The 19,735-nt window shown below is 41.6% G+C and overlaps 1 protein-coding gene and 1 long non-coding RNA gene across 4 annotated transcripts in view; one reads left to right on the forward strand and one right to left on the reverse strand.

Moving 5' to 3' along the window:
• GAB1 (GRB2 associated binding protein 1) overlaps window positions 1-19,735 on the forward strand; it is a 149,779-nt gene that overhangs the window by 90,434 nt on the left and 39,610 nt on the right. For all 3 annotated transcript variants that reach the window (XM_053253191.1, XM_053253192.1, XM_053253194.1), the window contains exons 2-4: window positions 5,760-6,054; window positions 14,007-14,220; window positions 16,140-16,723. In XM_053253191.1, the coding sequence (XP_053109166.1) occupies window positions 5,760-6,054; window positions 14,007-14,220; window positions 16,140-16,723 (1,093 nt within the window). The remainder of the gene's footprint in view (window positions 1-5,759; window positions 6,055-14,006; window positions 14,221-16,139; window positions 16,724-19,735) is intronic.
• On the reverse strand, window positions 12,179-16,194 carry LOC128326420 (uncharacterized). Its single transcript, XR_008308037.1, has 3 exons — window positions 15,741-16,194; window positions 13,359-13,435; window positions 12,179-12,272 (listed from the first exon to the last, which is right to left on the reverse strand). It is a non-coding gene; the product is annotated as an uncharacterized LOC128326420 (long non-coding RNA).

The raw sequence follows: 19,735 nt of genomic DNA on the forward strand, positions 1-19,735 counted from the left end.
CTAAAAAAGCCAACACTTATTGTGTTAAATTTCTATTGTAACGGCCAGTTGTTTTTATTATTATTATTATTATTATTATTATTATTATTAATTTGATTTCTATACCGCCCTTCCAGAAATGGCTCAGGGCAGTTTACATAGAGAAATAATAAATAAATAAGATGGATCCCTGTCCCCAAGGGCTGACAATCTAAAAAGAAACATAAGATAGACACCAGCAACAGTCACTGGAAGTACTGTGCTGGGGGTGGAGAGGGCCAGTTACTCTCCCCCTGCTAAATAAAGAGAATCACCACATTAAAAGGTGCCTCTTTGCCAAGTTAGCAGGGGATTAGCAGTTGATTCAGCAGTTTATTAGCAGTTAGCTGTTTATTCTTTTAAGCATTGTCTGGTAGGATAGGTCAGGTGTCCCAGCTGTGAAACACAATCAAAGCTGTTTAAATACAATAAGTACCTCTGAATGGATGAATGAAGAATAACTTTTTGTTTACATTCTGTTCATACACAAACATTTCAGTTTTGAGAAGCAGTTGCTGAAACATCTCTCTTTGCTTGGGAATGCAGTGTATCCTTCTGAAATACTTCTCAGTAAGGCAGTGCATGGCTTCCACCGGCAGCCAACACTGCAGTGTTAAAAATAGAACAAGCTTCAAGAATCCCAGATATTTTCAGATAACAAAGAGTGATTTATGTGGGCTCCCTTTTCAGTGGGACAAAACATAGAAGGGCCTTTGTACTATGATTAGCACACGTGCTGATGTCAGTTCTCTTGTCTAGTGTCGAGCTTTATTCTACTTCTCAATTGTGCTTTTGTGCTATAATCGAGAGAACCTTTGTGTCTGCCTTATTAGTGTGTAGTTTATGGAATTGCTTTTGTTTTTGAGTATAGTCTGTGCCAGTTTCAGTGAAAGTGACTCATTATGCTACTGAAATCAACATTCCCATTTTCACTGTGTGCAAAAAAAATATCTTGGGGATGGAAGGCGGTGGGGGGGCATACAAGCAGGTGTTAGTAGTCTAAAATCACTCAGATACTTGGTATTTTGTGGTATGCAGGGCTGAAAACAAGTTCTGTTTAGATTATCAATTTATGAAACCGGCCGCAATGAGAGCCTTATTTCAGTCTCAGTGTTGAATAGGGTCTCTGTTAGTACTGCAAATACAGAGGTGGTTTCAACCTATTAATTGCCAGCATTAGAAAGCAAACTTCTCAAGTGATCTGCATTTGGTGTGCCATGTGCACCTTGTTAACTCAGCTTATGAAGCAATTTTTTGTGCAGGGTTTTAGTCTGTGGTGGGTGGTTCTTCCTCACCAACCATTTACAGTTTTTTTTGAAGCTTCTAATGGAGGAACAGATACTTGGGAGTTGTTCCACTTTGTGAAATACCTAAAGCCAATAGTTTGGCTTCTGAAATAATGATTGATGTAATGGGTTTTTAGGCTTATTTGTGGACATCTATAAAACCCGTGCAATTGTTTATAGGTGTATGCAGCAGCACTAGTTAACTATGCACTAAGCAAAATAAATAGTTGCTTTCTAGGGAGCTGTTGGCCAGTAGCATCTTCAGTGTAGAATCAAAATTCAGCAAACAGAATCTGCCTCTTCATGCTTTGGGAGTGCAACTAAAAAAAAAAAAGTTTAAATCAAATAAGCCTTCTGTTGTATCTGTATCCATATCCAACTCAAGGAGGAAAGCTTTTAGAAAAGCTTATGAGTTTGGAAAACTGGGGTGTGACTGTTTCCCCCACCCTGTTGCCTCCATTTTGTGCACACTCTTGTGTCTAGCAAAATAGAATTTTTGTCCAAGAAAACAACTAGGAACTTCTGTTAAATGGAAATATTTCATCCGTACATAGTGCACTGGTTATTAAATCTATTTTCACTTTCTTTGTTTTAGCCAAAGGCCATTGCCTAATTTTTAAAAAATCAAATATGAGCTAAAAACAGGCGAAATGCATTACGTTAGAACAAGTTGCAGTCCAATAAAAAAAACCCCACAAAAAACCCCAGATAAGCACAACATAGGCAACAAGTGTAGTATCCTTCTGGACATTTAACATTCAAGTTCACACTGAAAATAATGTGAAGAACTTGAACCTTATTTTCTGTATGGCTAATTAAAATAGGGCCAATCTATTAGTCACAAAGTTAGTTTTGCCTTGCAGTAGAAAGCTAATCATAGGATCAGTTCACTACTGTTCTAGTTAATCCATTTGTTTTGAAATTAAAGGGTAAAGCTAGATCTGACCATATAAGTAGATTATGTAGATTATGACTGGAGATCCCCAGCGCATTATGATTCAGAATTAAGCTCAGCAAACTCAACTATTTTCTCAACAAAACAAAACAAAACCCTAGGAAATAGCTTAGTTAATTCCAAGCCCAGTTATACTATCATCCCCTGGTATAATCAAGAGTACAACTATCAGGGTCTAAATTATCTCCCAGTTACTTTATCTGGTGGTGAATGCATTGACATGAAGAAGGGAGATATTCTTAAATCTTCTCTTCCACCCTGGTACTTGGAATACCAAGAACGTTGCTGTAGAAGCATTTCAAGTAGCCTGGGGTGGAGGGAGAAGGGGAGGAAAAGAAAGAGACCTGCCGCTCTGTTGTTGTGGCAGCAGGTCAGCGAAAATGGGAGGAGGAGGGACACATTCTGTTCTCACTCGGATTACAACCCTAGCAAGGAGAAAGTGGCCTGATTTGAAATGCTGTAATACTTTATAAGTGCTCCAAATTCATATTCTAAACTAGGCCATTGTGAAGTTGAATATCACTTGTGGTGGAAGGGGTTTGAACACGTTCTGAAAATGCATTATGGAACAGTTTCTACAACACTTAAAATTTTACTAGCTTAATCCACACAGAGCATCTGCACACTAGTACTTGATTACTCTCCTCACCCGCTGCCACAGCTCCCCTCACCTCAGAGATCTCTCCACCCTCACCCGAGCTGCACTCCTGCTCCTCCTCCTCCATCCCATTGCTTCCATCTCCCTCACTCCTCTTGGCCAATTCTCCATCCCTTTACTCCATCCCCCTCTTGGTCACAGCTACAGCGTTGCTGGCGCCTATTAGCCAAGCTGCAAGCCCTATCCCCAGACACCTCCCCACCCTCCTGAGCCCTGCTTCTCCCCACAGAAATAGCAGCAGCAGCAGTTGACTGGGCCCTTCCTTGCTGCTACCACCACCATGGCCGCTCATTCCCCTCAGGCCATTGACAGGCCTGGGCCCATCCCTTGCCTACCTTCGCCAATGGCCTTGGTAGCCCCAAACTGCAGCAGTGGTTGACTGGGCTCCTCCTTGCTGCCGCCATAGCCATTTGTTCCCCTCAGGCCGCCGACAGGCTCAGGCCCATCCCTCACCCTTCCCACTTTCTCTCTTCCCCTCCCTTTTCTCTCTCTCTTTCTCTCTCCTCCACTCACTCTTCCCACCATCTTTCTTCTACTCCCTTCTTCTCTCTTTCTCCCTTCCTTCTAACAGATCTTGTTCATCTTGTTTCCTCATCTAATTCACACAGTGGCAGCCTCCTTCTCTTGAAGGGGCTCTTTCCTCCCTCAAGACCCCTCTCTTCACAGACCCCTGCCCATTATCTTGTTATATATATATATATATATATATATATATATATATATATATATATATATATCCTCTACAATCAAGAACATTTTCCGACCAGTAACAGTTGCATTCCAACTTACCTTAACCATCACAGGCTCCTCCTCCTTATCTGCTTATGGATCCCCACTGCCCATTCAGGTGCTTCTGCTCACGAATGCTCGCGAGAGCTGCCATGCACGGGATTAGCCATGGGTACCCTCGAGAGAGATTCCCTGTTTTCACGCGAAGATAAGAATGTTTCCTGTATTGGGCCTCATAAACTGCCTTTGAATGGACAGTGAGGTGAATCCTCCAATTCAAAGGCAAAATGACATCAGTACCTTTGGTGCAGATTCATTTTGGCATATCTGCCCATAAGTGCTGTGACTGTGAAGACCTGCATTTGTTAGAAAAACATGAGGTCAAATAGCTTTTGAATTCAATCTCCTCCCTAATACCTAGATCCTTCCAAACATATCCTGTTGATATAGCTTGGTAAAGGATTCTTTTTTAAAAAACAGCAACCACCAAGAACAGTTTGAACTTGAGAAGTGCAATGTTATAATTTTCCTGGGTGTGCCCAGGAAAAATACGTCCCGGCAGCCCAGCTGATTGGCTGGGCTGCGGGGGCGCCTGATTGGTCCTGGTGGCACACCCAGGAGAACGGCGGCGGCGGCCATGGCCGCTGGTGGGCCTGGCCTGGCAGTGACAGGGACAGGCCAAGGAGCCGAGGCGCCGGGCCTGGCTGGGCAAGGTGAGGCGAGGAGGCAGCGGGGGAAGCTGGGCGAGGCGGCGCCGGGCCTGGGCAGGCGGCGGGCCCGGCCGGAGCCGCGGCAGGCCCGGCCGGAGGAGGCGGCAGGCCTGGCCGGGAGGAGGCAGCAGGGGAAGCCGGAGGAGGAGGCGGGCCCGGGGGAAGCCAGAGCCCGGGGGAAGCCGGAGGAAGTGGCGGGCCTGGCTGGAGGCGGCAGCGGGGGAAGCCGGGCAAGGCGGCGGCGGGCCCGGCCGGAGCCGTGGGCGGCGGTGATGGGCCCGGGCCGAGCTCTGTGCCCGGGCCCACTAGTATATGATAAAAGTGAAGTTGTTTTGTTAATGTACAGGGAGTTACATTACATCATACTCATAAGCCCTTGGGTGGAGAGGGGTGCTGGCTGGGTTTGTTATTGTTGTTATAGTTATTAATATCCCTTTTCTGCTTGCAAACATGGTTTTCTGAAAAATCAATACAATTGTAAGTTAAAGCAGTGTTTTGTCTATATCTTTTGTAGATTGCACAAATGCAAGTTGTGCTAGAATATGTGCTTCAAATAGTTAAGTTTTACATATATAAAAAGTGAACTCTAAAGTACTTTGTAGTTCTATGCAATTTTGTTTCCGTTTTTATAATAATTCAGCCATTAAAATCAATCTAAGTGCAATTCATTGCAGTTTAAATTAAAGAAAGTAGTGCATAGGAACAAATATTCCAAAAGGCTGAGAATAAAGACAAGCTCTGTTTAAATGTGTTTTGAACTATTCTACCATCTCAGATTTGGCTATAATTTGTCACCTTAGACATTAAAGCAATGTCTTGGATCCTATAAAACAAATCGAATTTGCTTCCTCCCCCAGTAGTTAACAATTGACATTTTTGCTGTTGAAAGATTGAAGACTACTACAAAATCATGTTTGCACCACCCCATCTGAATAATTCAATAAAATTACCACTGGTTCTTCTGGAAGTCTCTATCTCACATTTTGATCAATGTACATCAAAACAACTTTTCAGGATCTTTGAAGATACTGCTTCAAAGACTTTTAAAGCAGGCTGGACCAAGTTACCATCTCTGCCTTGAGCATAGTGACGGATTTCCTTGCAAGAGGAGATTTCAATCTGCTAGCATCAAAATGAGAGCTGTAACTCTTTTTAATGTGAATTTTTCTCTAGAAGGTGGAAGAGACAATTACTCGAATTGACTCTTCCACATAGCTACCAGTAGGCCACTTATTGCATCAGTATGCTTTCTTTGCTCTCTTATGCCTTTGTACTATCTCTGTATATGAGCTCAGTGAGGTGATTGATATTTTAGATATTGATATTTGAAGTACTTCATTCTAGAATAACAGACTAGTATAAAATGTGGACTACCTGAATCTTTTCTGCCTTCCTTTCTGTAGGCATGGAAGAGGAGATGGTTTGTGCTCCGCAGCGGTCGACTGACTGGGGATCCAGACGTACTGGAATACTACAAAAATGACCATGCTAAGAAACCAATTCGTATCATTGACTTGAACTTGTGTCAACAAGTAGATGCTGGATTGACATTTAACAAAAAAGAATTTGAAAACAGCTATATTTTTGACATCAACACAATAGACAGAGTCTTCTACTTAGTTGCTGACAGTGAAGAGGACATGAATAAGTGGGTTCGATGTATTTGTGACATCTGTGGGTTCAACCCTACTGAAGATGGTAAGCTTTTATAGTTTCATTTGCATCTCAATCTTCTAGAAACCCTGAACAGTTTTATGAATGAATGGAGTACAGGAAGATTTCTGTATTACTTAATCAGATGAAAGAGAAATGAACAGTACTTGAGGGTTTGATTGTTTGGGGTCAACATGCAGATATATTAAGGAAAATTCTGTCTTGAATTCTTTAGGATTTTTAAAATCCTAGTTTTAGTACATTTTTGAAGAAAGATTTGCCTTCAGATCTTGTGGGTGGAGCATTATTTATTTGGATTTACAGGCTTGAATAATTTAAGGTGACATTTGCTTAATAGATAGTTTGTTTTCCCATCTTTTAATAGTTTTGTGTGAATGTAGATATCTTAAGATAAGACTTGATCAGGGCTTTAAGAAACGTACTAACTTAGTAGTCTATGCTGAAATAGAACCTCCACTGCAGTTTTTTTACATCAAGAGGCATTTCAAAATGTGATCTCTGCTACTAATGGAACTCTGTGGCACAGTGGTGGCTGGTAGTTCCTAGGATGGGGTGGGGACTAGGCAGGTAGTGAGAGGTGGGGCCAATTGTGGGCAGCTGCAAAGGTGGAGCCAGGACTAGCCGGGTGCCTTAGCAATAACTAGCAAAGTATAGATTTGTAGCTAACAAGTGGGATCAAAATACACACATGCACACAAATCTCAATTGCTCATCAGCAGAGAAGTATGGGAAATATCAGTTGCTTTATAGTGTTTAACAGGACTACAGTAGTGTGTAGATCTAACACGGCATGATCAAAACACAAGCATGCGCGCACAGCCACTGTATAAGCCACAAGTAAAGCACAGACCATCCACGAAAGGTTGCTTCTGTGGAGAGTAAATTCATTCTGAAGTCGCCAGGGCAGCTCTGTCTGTCTGTTTATTTCAAAAAGGAATACTACTACTAATAAATAACAAGAAGAAGAAGACAGAGAAGGAGAAAGAATTCTGAGCCAGAGGGGTACAGTGGCTAGTGTGCTGGACTAGACTGCAGAAATCCAAGTTCAAATCTCCATTCAGCCATGAAACTCACTGGGTGACTCTGGAACAGTAACTTATCTCTCAGCATAATATCCTCACGGGGCTGTTGGGAGGACAAATGTATCCATGTGCACTACTCTGGGCTTCTTGGAAAAAGCACAGGCTATACATATACATAGTAAATAAATCTATATAAGCAGAGACCGTAGCCACCTAATGGCTCAGCAGGGAAATGACTTGGCTAGCAAGCCAGAGGTTGCCGGTTTGAATCCCCACTGGCATGTTTCCAGACTATGGGAAACACCTATATTGGGTAGCAGCAATATAGGAAGATGCTGAAAGGCATTATCTCATACTGTGTGGGAGATGGCAATGGTAAACCCCTTCTGTATTCTACCAAAGACAACCACAGGCCTCTGTGGTTGCCAGGAGTCAACATCGATTTGATGGCACACTTTACCTTTAAAGCAGATACCAGCTACAAAAGTGGAGAACAAATGCATTCTTGAACTTACAAGAGCAGTTCTGCGTGCCTATTTCAAAAATGCATACATCATTAAAAAGGGTAAAAATCACAGGTTTTTCAGTGATGCTTGCTGCAGCTATGAACCATCTTCTGTAACTTAGAGGACACTATGGAAAGCAAAGATGTATGGGGACACATGCCTGCTGAACAGCTGGGTGCCACCCTCTGCCTGCCTTGGGTGCCAATCACTTAGTCTGGCTGTCCATCCTAGCAAGCAACATTTTTTTTCCTAATAGAGATCACTTCCTTAATCCTTGCCCAATGAACCATAACCCCCAGTGGACATATTAATGTTACAAATGGCCACAATGATCCAGATAAAAACTTGGTTAGTTCTATGCATAGCAAAAGTAAAAAAAAAAAAGTGGATTTTTAAAATTATTTCCCTTACAACAGAATCCATTCCTTCTCTATAGCCACTTCTGCAATTATTTGAAAAGCAGGTTAGACTCAGAAATCCATGCATATGCCCTATAAGAACTTCCTTGCTTCTTATGCGAATTTCTAATCTAATTAGTCCAGTCTTACAGTTTGCTGTTCCTTCCAATGTTTTAAGAACATAAGAACAGCCCTGCTGGATCAGGCCCAAGGCCCATCTAGTCCAGCATCCTGTTTCACACAGCGGCCCACCAGATGCCGCTGGAAGCCTGGTGGGCCGCTGTGTGAAACAGTTTTATGGCATGTCATTTTGGGAATGGGACAGAATACTTTGCATACAGATCAGATCAGAGAGCAAGGGAGAGAAAGCAGAGGTTGCATTCCTCCCTTCCAAACAAAGAGGTCAGCAAAAGATCAGACTAACCAACAGCCAGCCAGCCTGCCTGCCTGCTCTCTAGCCAAAATGTTGATTGGATTCTTCTGAGTAGCTTTAAAAAAAAAAAAAAAGACTTCTCCACCTTCTGGGCACTCTGGCTACTCAAGGAGTCAATCAGCCTTGTCCCTCTTTGATTGGTATATAGGATGGTCCTAGGACCACCCACTTTGCAAAAACAAAAGTGAGCATGCTTATTGGCTCCTACCTTACTAATATTAATATTGTAAAAGATCTGGGGCTTTCATTTGTCCTTTGCTTCCGTTGCCCACCTCACAACTTTTAAAGCAGCATCAGGCTGCAGGCAAGAGCATCAGAGAACAATAGAAGGAGGCAGCAGGCACATAAAATGGAGGCAAAGACAACATGGCTGACTGAGAAATTTAAGGTGAGCGCTGCCCATAGATAAAATCCACCTCTGCTGTGGCAGAGAGGGAGGAGGAGTGCTTGAACAAAAAGAGCGGAAAATTTCGCAGCATGAGGAATACAACATGACAGTCACAACACCTTCTGCTATTGGGGGAAAGATGTGTGAAGCTTTTTTTGTTTTCTCACCAGCCATTTCACAGCTTTGTGTTTCTGAGGGGTAAAGGGTTTGAAAAAGAGTTAGGACTGAACACCAATTTCCCCTCCCCACAAAAACGGGGTGGGGGGGATTAAGCCATATCTAATACCCCATCCTGGCCATTTGGGTTTAGATTCCCCCAAAATAGCTAGCTGACACCTCCTACTGAGTTAAGAGATCTGCAGGACTCTCCTGTAATGTACCTGCCTGAGCAGTATCAAGGCAAGAATGCGGGATGCGATACATTATGCTCAGATTACTCTTAGACCAGAACATGTATCGCATTTAAATGAATAAAGGATTTATTCGGAATATGTGACTCCAGGAGCGGACATTCAGGTGAAGAAATGATTCTAACAAACTATACTATAACCAGCATTATTCTTGTATCAGCTTTCTTTGTTGCCAGCCTCCTTTAATACCTCCTCCAACTGTCTTCTCAACTGACACTCTCACTCTGCCCAGCATCTTGCCTTGCTCTCTGGCTGTCACTCTTCCTTGCTCTCTCAGTCATCCTTCCGTTGTAGACACACTTCAAGACATAGATGAACCCAACTGGCATAACTGTTGCCACACTACTTCCCCAAGTCCCCTTTGTGGTAGGTATATGGATACTGTCTATTTAAGAATATATACAACCCCTCTGGGTTTCCTCCAGAACTGTGGGTGGAGTTTGTCAGGGATTCTGTGTTGGTCTTGTGAGTGTCCACAGTATTCTTGTGGTTAAGCATATTCTTAGTCTGTTGCCGCAAGCTAGTGTCCTAGTTATTTTTACACCCAGAACCAAGTAGAAAAGGATTAGCAAGGTGATCCACAAAATGAGTATACATAAGAAACCTATGGCCATAGGAAGACATTACACACTTCAGGGCAGTTTTCCATTTGATTCTTTATGTATCTTCAGGCATCCAACATTGGTTGAAGTTGAATGGTGGAGAAAAGCAGTGTAAAGTAGGGGTGTTACATAGACATTAAAAAGTTGTTGGTGATGATGAAACAGAGGAAAATGAATGAATGTTTCCTATAGGAAAATGTTCTCTTCAGAGTTACTATGTTTTCCTGCTTTTAGAACTACTGGTTGTCACATGAGAAACAAGAAATAGTCTTAATGTCTGGCCTGGACAGGGCAGGTGTGTCAGGAGAAAGATCCATCCAGAGATTGAGATTCAGGAAGCACACCACTGGGGCAAGCAGAGCACAGCAGGCAAAGGGTCAGGAATAAGCAAGGTTGAAGTCACATCAGGCAGGAGATCAGGTGACAATCAATTGATCAGAAGCAGGCAAGGTCACAATGAGCAGGAGGTCAGAAGCTAGGAATCTGAAAGAGCAGGGAACTGGAACAAGCCCACACGGGGACTAGAAAAAGTCCTCAGGGAACCCGAATATGCCCACAACAAAATTGTTTCAGCAAGATGCAAAGACAAAGCGAAGCCTTAAGAGGAGCCGCCAGAAATTCAGTTCCACCCAAACCTGGAATGTCTCAGATTTTAAAAGTCCTGTGGCCTGTTTTTTAGGTGCTGGCTGTGCGAAAGCTAGATAGCTGCTGGCAGAGTCTGTGGTGCCTCTGACTCAGAAGGTGAAACAGAGGTCCAGGACTGGGGAGTTTCAAGGAGATCAGCAGGTACAAGGAACCCTGGTGTCAAAGGTCCCTTGATCCCCGCCTCATCCTGCAAGGATGAGGTCCTATGTGTCAGACCAAGATATTACAGGGTCAGGCTCAGAGTTCATGATACTTTAAGCCTCAGTAATCATGCACAAAATATACTAGGCATAACTATTGACCCAAGACATTTGTTGCAATCTCTACCACAAGATGGATTGGGATTGCACTGGATTACTCTGCTCTACAAGCAGACCCTAGTCCTGCAAGATTTACATAAATCTCTTTGTCAAATAGGGCCACTAATGTCATTTTAAGGCTAATTCAGTTTTAAAATAGTTGCTTATCCTAGTTGAGTAAAGGAAATTGAGTAGCATAACAAGCCAGGTGTTGATTGGACTGCTACCACCACCCCGCCCCCCAGTTTTTAGCTGTTTGCAAGCAGCTGTAGTGTCTGCACTGTGGTAACAGGAAGAGCTTTTGAAATGCTTTGGTATGTGCAGATTTGTATCCCTAACACTTGATATAGAATTAAGGTGGTTCTTAAAAGCACCTTATATTCTGTTTTTTAAAGCATCTGAAAACTCAGATGTTTTAAGGAAACATATCATCAAACTTAATGATATACTTCAGATTAAGTAATAAAAAGAATAATTTATGTTTATTAACCTGAAGATATCATTTTAAGTCATGTTTGTTTAATCTGTAATTAATTTTTTCTCATTATTTTATTTAATTTATTTTTATTTAACATATTTTATACTGCCCAAAATTTACATCTCATATCTTACTTTAATCATGATTTTAAAATATGATTTTAAAATCTTAAACATGATTTCAGTTCACCTTTTACAGCTTCATTATCTGAAACTTTGGTTGTGTGTTGTCCCTGTCTGTGATTAGGGATGTGCACAGAACTGGCAACTGCCAGTTTGAAGTGGTGGGGGGATAGCTTTAAGGACTGGGGAGGGTGCTCTCACACATACACCCCGCCCCACCCCGTTTCCCCCACTGGCGCTGTGTTAAAAAATGGTCTAGTGAAGTGGCAGCGTACCTCCTTGCTGCCCCGGTACACGTTGGACCGGAAGTACCCCTGGAAGTATCTGGTGCATGCGCGTGAGCGCAATGTGTGCATGCACTCAGGGCACTTCCAGGGGTCCAGTCCAATGTGCAACAGGGCAGCAAGTAGGTATGCTGCTGCCCTGTGGGACCATTTTTAACATAGCCCCAACAGGGAGAAATGTGGTGGCGGGGTGGTGGTGTTTAACCACCCTTCCTGGTCCTTAAAGCTATCTCCCCCACCTTCAGATTGGCCGAGCTGCTGGACTTTTGAATTGGTTCGGAGGTCCATAAAAGGGCGTACAAACCGGTTTGCACACTTCCATATTTGTGATAGCATTTTTAAAGCCTGTTAAGCTATTGAAGGGATGTGATTGAGCTTTCAGAGTCCATACTTGGTCACAACTTTTATATGTGGATAAGGTAATAAGCTAAGCGAAAGTGGTGGTATCTGAGACAGGCCTATAAGCTGGGACATCAGCAAGCAACAGTGCTACATTTTTGTTGGAGTAGTTGATACTTACAAATAGTTGGAAGCCATTTTTTTCTTAAAGTCTTTCCTGGCCAGTCTTTCAGAAAAGGTTTCTGGAACTGCACCACTTCATCGTATAGCTGGTGGACTGAATGAATGAATATTCTGCCAGGGTTCAAACTCACTGCTGGTGGAAAGTAAACACATCAAGAACTCGGGTTTAGGGATGTGCCAAAATGTGATTTGGGCATCCTAAATTGCAGGCACATCCCTTTAAAAATGAGGCCATTGGAGGAGGCGGGGGGGGGCTTTCACAGCCCTTTTAAAGTGGAAGAGAGCAGGCTGGGCTCTCTGATGGCTGCCGTTGCTGGAATCCTGGCACTCCCCTGCAACCATGTGTATGCCAGTATCGCGCCCTGGCATGCGTGCATAGCTGGGAAAAGTGCTGGGATTATGGCAATGGTGGCCATCAGAATAGAAACAAGTATGAACCAGCTCTCCTCCACTTTAAAGGGGATGTGTAAGCCCTCATTTTTAAATGGATGTGCCCACGATTCGGATGTCCGAATCACGTTTCAGAACATCCCTACTCAGGTTCTAGCCAGACCTTCTCGATGCTTGTGCAGAAAGCACTAACTTCCTACACAGCCTTTCAGACATGGAATTGCCTCACCAGTGGTCAGCACAGTAGGAACTTTCCATTACATCTCTGCATCCCATATGATTACCATATTTAGATGGAATTGCTGCAGCACAGGATCTAGCCACAGTGAAGCAGCAGCCATAACATCAAGCAGTGTAAATAAAAGAAGATGCTTTAAGTAAGTAAGTAAATAGGAGTTGTTATTTAACCTGGCCTTTTTAGTATTTTATTTACTTTGAAACAATAAAAATAAATTTCTCATTTAAGCAATAGCATGCTTAGATTATGATTTAATCTCATCACAAACATGCTACACTTACAGTTTATTAAAACAAATTAATGGTTCTCACATATTGAGTTACCTACCAATCAAACATGGACATTGATTTCAGCTTCATCTCAGAAAATGGCTCTAGTCTGCTCAGTAACTACCAAAATTTCTGGGCTTTCTGTTTCTGTTCCTAAACTGGCTAAAGTCACATGTTCAGAGACAGGCTGTATAGTAGGATTTGGAGGTAGGTGGGGGGTGGACCAAAGCAGAGGAGTTAAGACAAGGAGACAGAGTAGAAAGTAACAGTGGAAAGAGAAATGGAAGGTATTCAGTATATGGCTTTCTGTGTTCTCCCATACCTTGCTGCAGAAAAACTGTCATGGCTTCTAGGTGTAAGAGAGATCCTATCTGGGAATATTTTGAAGAACTTCCTTCCCTGGTTAAAAAAGGGAAACCTATCAAATGTAAGCTGTACAACAAAGGGATGCAGGGCAGCTTGACATAAGTAGTGAGTAACTGAATCCATTACATTAAAAAAGAAGTATTTTGTATCATTTACTAAATTAGTAAAAAGCAAGTTATGAAAAAAATTACATGAAATATACCCTTCTATAGGCAATGTTCTATTAAGCTGTAAATCAACACGTTATCAGATTTGCACCATTGTTTAAGAAATATGTGGCGACGTATCAGTGCGAAACTTGATTTAAATAAAGTGTTTCTCTTGGTAATTTTAATAATGATTCAAATCTTTGATTTAAATCACCTTGATTTAAATCAATCCACACCACCACCAAGAAATGTTAAATAAGGCATTGCCTAAGATATCAAACACCCCTATAATTTTGAATATAATTCTGCATTTTTAAAGTTGGGATGGAAAAGGATATGAATTAAAAATATTAATAACATAGAAAATATGCAGCATGCTTCGTGTTTCATACCATCCAGTGATTTAAAGAGGTTAATTGTAATAATAAGTTGACTATATGCTTCTGTGTTTGTAGATGCTGTGAAGCCACCTGGTAGTTCTATACAGGTACCTGCTGAATTGCCTTCAGCTGTCAACACTTCCCTACCATCGATACAAACAGAACCATCCCTACCTCCTCCATACCAGCTAATTAACATCCCACCATTAGAATCTGCTTCTAGTCAAGACGATCCTCAAGATTACCTGTTATTAATTAACTGTCAGAGCAAGAAGCCTGAACCAACAAGGTAAATATTTAACCCCCCTCCCCCGAAGTATTTTTAGGAAGAAAATTCAAAGATGGTTATTATTATGGAAGGCCTTCAGCTCGAGAAGTATTCATTACAGAAGCTCTCGGTGGATCTTTTGGGGGTTCTCTTTCCCCTGCCCTTCACCTCAGACTTGAATGGAATGTGGTATTCATCAGTTCTGGACTTACTGTTGTCATCTAACTGTTGAAAGCCATCCTAAATTTATAACCATTAAAAATTATTTCTATATTATTTAAAACAAACATGACCACAGCCCTACAAACAGCTGTGTGCATCAATCCATTCGTTTCAATGGGCTTATGCTCATTTAACTCTCTCTGGGTTGTGGCCCATATGTTTGGCATATCATGGACAAGATTCTGATGCTCTATGAAAGTTCCAACTGATTAGTTAATCTAACATGCATATACTGTTTAAAATAACATTTTAATAACTGATTTTAAAAAGACAGGCTGAGTTTTCTGTTCAAACACGTTGTTTTTTGCAGACCAATAGTTTGCATTGCTGATCTTTCTTCATTTTTGTCACATATTCGTAAACTAGCTCTTACGTTATCTCGGAAGAAGGGGAGGAATACTTACTACTGGAGGATTTTGAAAGTAAAAAGGTTCAATTGCAGTGAGTGTAATGAGAATTGTGTGGGATCTGTGTTAGAAATTAACCACATAATTGTTACTTGCTTGAAATGATTTCTGTTTGTGAGTGTGTTGCATGTTGTGCTGTGAATAATTGTAATAGGCAATGCAAAGAAATACTGCTTGAAGTCTCTAAATGCACACAGAAGATGGTCACTCAAGACCTGGAGATAGTTATTTTTGTGGGTGCACCTTGTGCTTTAGAAGGAATCAAAGAAAATTTTAGATATTAATATCACTGAAGAATAGTGTCTGACCTATATATCATATAGGCCACTTTTCCTTCTGTATTGCTTCTCCCAAAAAAGATCCAACAGTTGTGAAACCATTGCACCTGTAAATTGTCAAGGTACCATGCTATTCATAAGGGGAAACTGGCATAGTTTAGAAAATAAACACATTCTCTCTGTCTAGTACATGGAGGTGTTCCCCCCCCCACCTTCAGATGGTCAGTTACACAATTTTAGATTGGTACCTCATGTAGCAAAGTGTTGCAAGGAGAGCAATTTGGAGAGAATCCCAATTAATATTAATAGGATTTCATGTTAATAGGATTTCCTTTTCCATACCATCATAAAATAATGTTAAAGTACTGTTTAAACAAATTGGATTAATGGCAATCCCATTTCTTTCACAGCAGAAATGCCTGAGTCTCTGATCTGGTAATAATAAAGTGTGACCAATTATTTGGCGTGTTCTTTGTGAAAACAAGGATTTTTGAAATGTTATTTTGTTAATTTAAGACACAGGCATCACATTCCAAATTATCTTCAGTCATTCATTAGCAAAAGGAGTTAACTTGGATTTTGACTATTAATCAGCACTGCAAATACTAATTCATAGAGTGGACACGTACTCTACCTTCCATTTGGCTGATTTCTGCCTTCCACTTCTCCAGCTGCTCTTCCAGGACCCTCCCTGCTATAAAGTTACAAGACAGGTTGAAAGCTGAGACCTTAATGCTACAGTGTGGAAACAAAGCACATCATTAGTTGCTGTTTTGGATCCCAGAATGAGAAGGAAACTCCACTTCTAGCCTCCATAGTGCTCATGCTATTTAACACAGAAGAAACCTCTTTCCCATGTCCATTTTATAAGCTATAGTTGCATGACAGTAATACAACCACAACTGTTACAGGCAACTGTTGGGATCTGCTATTTTGGCTGCCTTTCTTTCTTTCTTTCTTTTTTTTGGGGCAATGTATTTCTCTCCATAGTAATTGGGGCATGCCAATAAATTCATTTTTTAATCTCATTTAGGTCACAGCCTGATTCAGCAAAAACTGCCTCTTCTGAAACAGACTGCAATGATAATGTGCCTTCCCATAAAACATCTGTACAATCGCTGAACAAGCATGCTGTGAATGGATTTTTTCAACAGCAAAGCCTGTATGACTCTCCTCCACCACGAGCAGCCTCAGTGTCTGTAGATGGCAGCCTTTATAATCTGCCAAGGAGTTATTCGCAAGATGTTTTACCGAAGGCATCTCCTTCTGGGACTGATACAGATGGAGAGCAGCATGTTTTCAGTACCCCATCTGCAACATCTTCTCTTGAAGCACAAATGAGGCATTTCTCCATTAGTTATGACATTCCCCCAACACCTGGAAGTACTTACCAGATTCCACGAACTTTTCCAGAAGGCTCATTGGCTCAGAGTTCGAAACTAGAGACTATTCCTGATGTTCCTCCACCTCGGCCACCAAAACCTCATCTTCCTTCAGACCGCTCCCCTGTGGAGGTCTGTAACATGTCCCGTACTGCCTCAGACACTGAAAATAGCTATTGCATCCCATTACGAAGCAACACTATTTCAACCGTGGATTTGAATATATTTCGTAAAGGTTGGTGTCCTCTTGTCTTTGCAATATTGCAACAAGGATTGTTTTGTTCGTATTCCATTACTGTATTCAAAAATATTAGACCAAGATTGGCCAGCCTGAGGCCCTCCAGCTGTCACTAGACTACAGCTCCCATAATCATTGGCTAATAGCCAATAGCCAATGATTACTATAGGATTATTTATTTGAGGACTGCAGAAGTTATTTATTTATTTAGCTAGCTAGCTAGCTAGCACATTTGTATACCACCCAAAATGCAAGTTTCTGGGCAGTTTACAACAAAACAATAAAAACAACAAATAACAAGGTTAAAACATTACAAAAATTAGGGATGTGCAATTTGATTCAGGTACAAATCGATTTGTATCCTAATCTAGCTGATTCGGGTGATTTGGAGACAAAACAAATCACCCCTGTGGTCCATTGGCTAGATTCAGATCCAAATCAATTCATGCCTGATTCGAATCAATTCGAGATTTGGATACCTCCTATTAATTTCCCCAGATTCCCAGGTTCATTTTTTTAAAAAGGGAAAAAAAGAAAAAAAGCTAAGCTCTAGCCCTTGTAGAAGTGGAGTTATGGAGCAAAGTGTGTGATCACTATTTTTCAAGTGTTTGGATTCTTTGGGTTATAATTTTCCCTCAATGAATCCCTGTGAAGATGCATTACACTCCTTCATTTCTTCTATTCATTTTGACTGTCTTTTGGACAGTGGAACATAGGGACATAGGACGCTGCCATATACTGAGTAAGACCATTGGTCCATCTAGCTCAGTATTATTTACCCAGACTGGCAGCGGCTTCTCCAAGGTTGCAGGTAAGAATCTCTCTCAGCCCTATCTTGGAGATGCCAGGGGGGAACTTGGAACCTTCTGATGCTCTTCCCAGAGCAGCTCCATCCCCTGGGGGGAATATCTTACAGTGCTCACACTTCTAGTCTCCCATTCATTTGTAACCAAGGTGGACCCTGCTTAGCTAAGGGGACAAGTCATGCTTGCTATCACAAATCCAGCTCTCCTCCCATGACAGTGCCAACTGTCAGCTGCCATGCTCCAACTACATGCCACTCCCACCCGCAAGACAGTGGGGTACTACACAGTTTATGTTCTAGGATTTTTTCCAAGTGTTTAGGCTCTTTGGTGTCTAATAACCTTTCCTCATAATGAATCCCTGTGAGGATTCATTACACACCAAAGAGTCTAAACATCTCAAAAATTTCTAAAATATAAACTGAGTACCCAGTGGCTTGTGGGTTGGGGTGTAGTTGAAACATGGGATGCCACTAATTCCCCAACCCCAACTGCAAAGCAGTGGGGTCAAAATGAACAGAAGAAATGAAGGTGTGTTATTTGTTTATTCATTCAATGTTTATACTGCCCTTCCAGAAAGGCTCAGGAGAAGATACAAAAAGACTCTAAAACAGTTCAAAAATACCTAAAAAATAAATTGAGTACCCCAGTGTGTGTGGGGGTGGGGGTGGTGGTGTAGTTGACAGTTGATGAGTACCCCACTGCCTTGCAGGTGGGGTGGTGGGGCATAGTTGGCACATGGCAATTGACAGTTGACACTGTCCAGTGACAGTCAAAATCAACAGAAGAAATGAAGGTGTGCAATGAATCCTCATAGAGATTCATTATGAGGAAAAGTTATTATACACCAAAGAATCTGAACACTTGAAAAACAATGACCGCACATTTTGCTCCATAACTCCACTTCTACAAGGTTTAGAGCTTAGCTTAAAAAAAAAAATTAAAGCTGGGAATCCATGTTAGGGTTTGGATATGGCGACGTCGAATCCCCATTATTTCCTATGGTGGAAATGTTCAAAATCAGTAAAAACTAAAATAATTTATTAAAAAATCAGCCAAGTGTCCCACTGCTTTGATATTTGGGTGGTCGATGGCACCCATGGGGACCTACCTACTACCCAAATTTGGTGCCTGTAGGACCTTATTAAGTGGTCCGAATCAATCCAAATCCAAATAAAAGCAAAGCAAATACAAATCAAATCCGAGGTGATGGGGGGTAGATTTTGACACAAAACAAATCAGGGGTGATTTGTTTGGGGCACAAATCGAATCAAAAAAATTGATTTGTGCACATCCCTAACAACAATTTAAAATTTAAAACATTAAAACTATTAAAAACACAATTAAAACAATATCTAATTAAAAGCCTGGGTGAACAAATGTGTCTTGATGGACTTTTTTAAAGTTGTAAGAGATGGAGAGGCTCTTATTTCAGCAGGAAGTGTGTCCAAAGCCTCGGGGCAGCAACGGAGAAGGCCCGTCCCTGAGTAGCCAGCAGATGAGCTGGTAGCAACTGCAGACGAATATCTCCAGATGATCTCAATGGGCGGTGTGATTCATAGCGAAGAAGGCATTCTCTTAAACTTTGAGTTGTAGTCTGATATTGGCTGCAGAGCCTCAGGTTGGCCATTCTACTTTAGTCAATCAATAAAGCCTACATAATTTGGAGATGCAGATTGCACTGGAAATAATGATGTCATATAGACAGACACATTGCACTGTAGCTGTGTGTGCAATGAAGCCCCGTTCGCTTTTGCTTATTGCAGAGTGTTCTCAGAGAGGAAGATTTGTACTAAGGAATGGGCAGGAGGGAAGGGAGATAATTGCTAATTGCTTTCTTCCTGAAACTTTCCCATCAATTACTGTCCATTATGTTCTAGATCCACATTTAGCTTAAAAACATGGGGTTTAAACCCTGCAGAGGTTAAAAGTAGTTGGGTGGCAGGGTGGATGTTTTTTGGGGACAGCAACTTTCAGGAAGGTTTATTGCTCCCTTTCTTTTCCCAATACAAATTGCCCCTTCCTGAGGGAGCTTTGCACTGAGGAAGGTAGGGCAATAAAAGCAAGGCTATTCTTTCTATGACTCACAGTCAAGCGAGTCCTATTTCTGGCCTCCAATTGCTTGACTTTTTAAAAGAAGCTCTAATGCATGATTCCAGGGAAACTTTCTCTCACATGGGCAAGTATTTTGTCTTGATTTTTAACC

This window comes from Hemicordylus capensis, chromosome 5, assembly GCF_027244095.1.
Source record: "Hemicordylus capensis ecotype Gifberg chromosome 5, rHemCap1.1.pri, whole genome shotgun sequence".
Lineage (NCBI taxonomy): Eukaryota > Metazoa > Chordata > Lepidosauria > Squamata > Cordylidae > Hemicordylus > Hemicordylus capensis.